A 4,196-nucleotide genomic window follows, 5' to 3' on the forward strand; every position below is an offset into this window, starting at 1 on the left:
CCAATATTGACTTTTCTCACCCCCACCTCGGTCGCCCCAATGTTGACTTGTCTCACCCCCCACCTCGGTGGCCTCAATGGTGACTTTTCTCACCCCCCACCTCGGTCGCCCCAATATTGACTTTTCTCACCCCCCCACCTCGGTGGCCCCAATATTGACTTTTCTCACCCCCCACCTCGGTCGCCCCAATATTGACTTTTCTCACCCCCCACCTCGGTCGCCCCAATATTGACTTGTCTCACCTTGGCCGCCGCGGAACTTCCTGGGTCCTTCCCACCCGCGTTGCTGAGTCCTGGTTCACTCGTCACCTCGGTCGGGACCCGATCCTCCGCTCCTGAGGCCCCCCCAAGGAAGCGGTGGGACGCGTCTCCCCAAAAAGGTGACCGCCAGTCTCTCCCGAAAGAGAATGGGATCCAAATGGGAAGTTTGGGGGCGGCGAGCCGGTCCCGCAGAGAGAAACCAGCACTTCGGAAACGTCTCGGAGAGACCCCTTTACTTGTGCAGGGGGAGCCGCCTGCGCGGGGTGCAGCCGCCAGAGCACACGCAACAAAGGCAGGACCCGGCTTCTGTCCTCTGTCCCTCCCCTGTCGGCCGGGGTCGGGCGCCACCATCTAAGCGGACCCCGGTTGGCTAAGACTCAAAACTTTTTAAAAATAGGGTAACCGCGCCCCCTGCGAGAGAAGAAGAAGGGGGGCGGAGAAGAAGCAGGTAGAGTTGATTTACAACTTTTGACCTGGAAGTTGTTTCTTAAGAGGAACTCAGTTTTCCCAACCAAATGGCGAACAGGACGTTTATACTGAGAAATTATTCATTTTCTGAGATCCAGAGTCGAGTGCCTTTTAAGTATTTTTATTTGGGGCGGAGGAGGTCGCTTCCTCCTGCCTTATTAATCTGTTCACATAGATATATACATTTTTAAAGGCAGAGAGGTGGGTCTCGCCATGTTGCCGCGTGTGGTCTCGAGCTCCCAGGCTCAAGCGATCCTCCCGCCTGGGCCTCCCAGGCTCTGGGATTGCAGACGTGAGCCTCAGCGGCCGGCCCGTGTTTCACTCTGTTCAAATCTGGGTGATACACTTCGAACGAAGCTTCGACCCCGTTGGCCGCACCGCTCCGCGCTCATTCCAACTTTGAAAGCAGGAGGAAGAAACGCGCAGGTTCCAGCCGCGTCCCCGCAGGCCGCGCTCCCGTTTCCTGGCAACGCCGCGTCACGTGCGCCGCCGCCCGGCTTCCGTAGCGGGAGCCGGCCGGAGCCGGCGCGTGCGTGCGTGCGTGTGCGCGCATGCGCAGGCGGGGCGACCGGCGTGCCCCGCCCCCGCGATGACGCCGTGCGTGCGCGCGCCCGGTCCGCGCCCCCGCTGGTTTTTATAGCGGCCGCGGGCGGCGCCGGCGGCGGTTGGCGGCTGTGGGGCCTGCGAGGAGGAGACGTCATGGCGGCTACGCTGTTCGTGCTGCTGGGTTTGGCGCTGCTGGGCGCCCACGGAGCCTCCGGGGCTGGTGAGGAGCGGACCGGTGGCGGGGGTGCGGTCCTGCAGGGGCCGGGAACGGAGGCCGCGGGCCGAGGCTGCGGTCCGGACCGGAAGCCACCGGGAGCGTGGGGCCTCGGCGGGGGGCCGCCTGGGGTGCGAAAGGCCGGCCCCGGGGGCTTCCCGCGCCAGCGTGGAGCTTGGGGGTGAAGTCCCAGGGTTTGAGGGGGGCTGGGGTCCCTCCCGGCGCTGCCTGCCAGGCTCTTCCCGCCCTGTGTGTGTGGGCGTGAAGCCCCTGCTTGGGGCGGGAGCCAGGGGTCCTGGCCAGGGCGGTCTTGGTCGGGGAGGTGGGCGTCCTGCTTTTCGGTGGCCTGGGGTTGGGGGTTCCCCGGCAGAGGTGGAGGCTCTCGCCTGATCCCTGGGTGAGGGCGTCTGCGAAGGCGGCTGGAGGTGGCCCGCCCGCCCGTCCCACCGGCCGCGAGCAGGGAGACCCAAAGCCTTTGGCCTGGAGTCAGGGGTCAGGGGCTGGGCTGGTGCCTGCCCAACCTGTTCTGCTGGGACTGGACTCCGCAGGTCCGGGGAAAACGGCCTGAGGGTGGAGCCTGGAGACGGGCCCACCTGCCTGCGCGTGTTCGGGTCAGAGACTCTACCCTGAGGGTCTCTGGGGCCCCTGCCAGGGCCCGTGCTGCCTGGAGCGATCATCTTGGCGCTCTCTTCTGGAAAAGGGGCTTTTGTCCTCCAGGCGCACACGGAGGCTGTGAGTGGGTTAACCCTCCGGATCGGGAAGGGATTACCGTTCTTCACGGGATTTAGCCCTGGCGTCTTGCCTCGGGTGTGCACCTGCCCCCGGGTGTTCTCCCAGACTCTTAAGCCCTCGCAGGCTCCCTCGAGGCGCCCTGCCTGGAAGGGAAGGCAGAATCTCCCTCGAGTGGCGCCAGCCTTCTCTCTGATTCTGCCTTGCTTCAGGACACAGAATGTGGTGGTCTCTGAACGCCCCTCCTCCTTTACAGGCGAGGAAACTGAGCCCTCTGGGGAGTCGAGGTTCCAAGGTCACAGTGAGGGGCCTTGGCCACCCCATTCAGCGCAGGAAATAGTGAGAAAGTCGTTTTTAGCAGACTCTGACCAGGCATTAGGTTTCCAGTGCTGTCTTAGGAGGGGCCGTGTGGGGGTGGGCAGACATGGTTTGGAGAGTGCGTTTGGGAAATGGATTGAGGTGTGTTTTTCTGGGAAAAAAGCATGACAGCCTTTCTTGCTTGATAGAAAATTTCTTCCTTTATGGAGACCCCCATTTGGTTCTGGGTTAAAGGTTTATAGTGAGGCTGGGTGTGGTGGCCCACACCTGTAAAGTAATCCCAGCACTTTGGGAGGCTGAGGTGGGCGGATCACCTGAGGTCAGGAGTTCAAGACCAGCCTGGCCAACATCGTGACACCCCATCTCTACTAAAAACACAAAAATTAGCTGGGCGGGGTGGCGCACGCCTGTAATCCCAGCCACTCGGGAAGCTGAGGCAAGATAATCACTTGAACCCAGGAGGTGAAGGTTGCAGTGAGCTGATATTGGGCCACTGCACTCCAGCCTGGGTAACAGAGGGAGACTACTGTGTCTTAAAAAAAAAAAAAAAGAGGCCGGGCGCGGTGTCTCACGCCTGTAATCCTGGCACTTTGGGAGGCCGAGGCAGGCGGATCACGAGGTCAGGAGATCGCGACCCTCCTGGCTAACACGGTGAAACCCCGCCTCTACTAAAAATACAAAAAATTAACTGGGCGCGGTGGCGGGCGCCTGTAGTCCCACCTTCTAGGGAGGCTGAGGCAGGAAAATGGCGTGAACCCGGGAGGCGGAGCTTGCAGTGAGCCGAGATGGCGCCACTGCACTCCAGCCTGGGCGACAGAGCGAGACTCCGTCTCAGACAAAAAAAAATTATAGTGACCGATGTGTTGGGAACAAGGTGTAGAGCCGGAGGGTCTGGGCTCCTGAAGGGTCAAGAGCAAGGGCTTGGAGCCTCTCTCCTGGGCACTGAGCCATAGGGGGCCTTGGGCAGAGGCTGGGGAGGGAGCTCCTTCTTCCAGAGGCTTTGCCAGCTAACTCCTGACCCACGTCTGAGATTTCGTCTTCCTGGTAACCAAAGTGGCCCTTTATCGAATGTCTCCTGGGCAAGGACCTGGCCCCAGCACTGCGACCAGCTCTCTGGGGAGACACAGATAGGAGCCCACGGGCGAGGTGAATACGTAAGATAAGCCACCGCCTCAGCTCTGTGGAAACAGCCTCCGTGCTGGGAGCCAGCCAGGCTTGACGGGGTTTCAAGCACAGCACAAGGTTCCCACACTGAGCTAATTTGGACAGCCAAGTGGGTAAAGACCTTTGGTCCATCCCTGCCGGGTAGTGTGGGTCACGGTTTTGTTCCTCTTGTGCACTAGACTGAGAAGGGTTTCTCCTCAGCGGAAAGCTTAGCCCGGGGCTTACTGACCAGAGCTGCATGCAGCCTGGGAAGCAGGTGGAGTCTGCAGTGCTGGCAGCGCTGCTGTGCAGCCGTGTGTGCGTGCATGTGTGTGTGGTGAGAAGTAGGTCTGTGTGTGGGTCTGTGTGTGTGTGTGTGGTGAGAAGTAGGTCTTTGTGTGTGTGTGTGGTGAGAAGTGGGTCTGTGTGTGTGTGTGGTGAGAAGTGGGTCTGTGTGTGTGTGGTGAGAAGTGGGTCTGTGTGTGTGTGTGTGGTGAGACCTGGGTCTGGGTGTGTGT

The 4,196-nt window shown here is 60.9% G+C and overlaps 1 protein-coding gene across 2 annotated transcripts in view; it reads left to right on the forward strand.

Annotated features, from left to right (window-relative positions):
• Positions 1-969: 969 nt before the first annotated feature.
• BSG (basigin (Ok blood group)) overlaps positions 970-4,196 on the forward strand; it is a 12,216-nt gene continuing 8,989 nt past the window's right edge. For both annotated transcript variants that reach the window (XM_017885637.1, XM_017885636.1), the window contains exon 1: positions 970-1,494. In XM_017885637.1, the coding sequence (XP_017741126.1) occupies positions 1,428-1,494 (67 nt within the window). In that variant the 5' untranslated portion in view covers positions 970-1,427. The remainder of the gene's footprint in view (positions 1,495-4,196) is intronic.

This window comes from Rhinopithecus bieti, unplaced genomic scaffold (genome assembly GCF_001698545.2).
Source record: "Rhinopithecus bieti isolate Rb0 unplaced genomic scaffold, ASM169854v2 scaffold_15283, whole genome shotgun sequence".
NCBI classification, from domain to species: domain Eukaryota; kingdom Metazoa; phylum Chordata; class Mammalia; order Primates; family Cercopithecidae; genus Rhinopithecus; species Rhinopithecus bieti.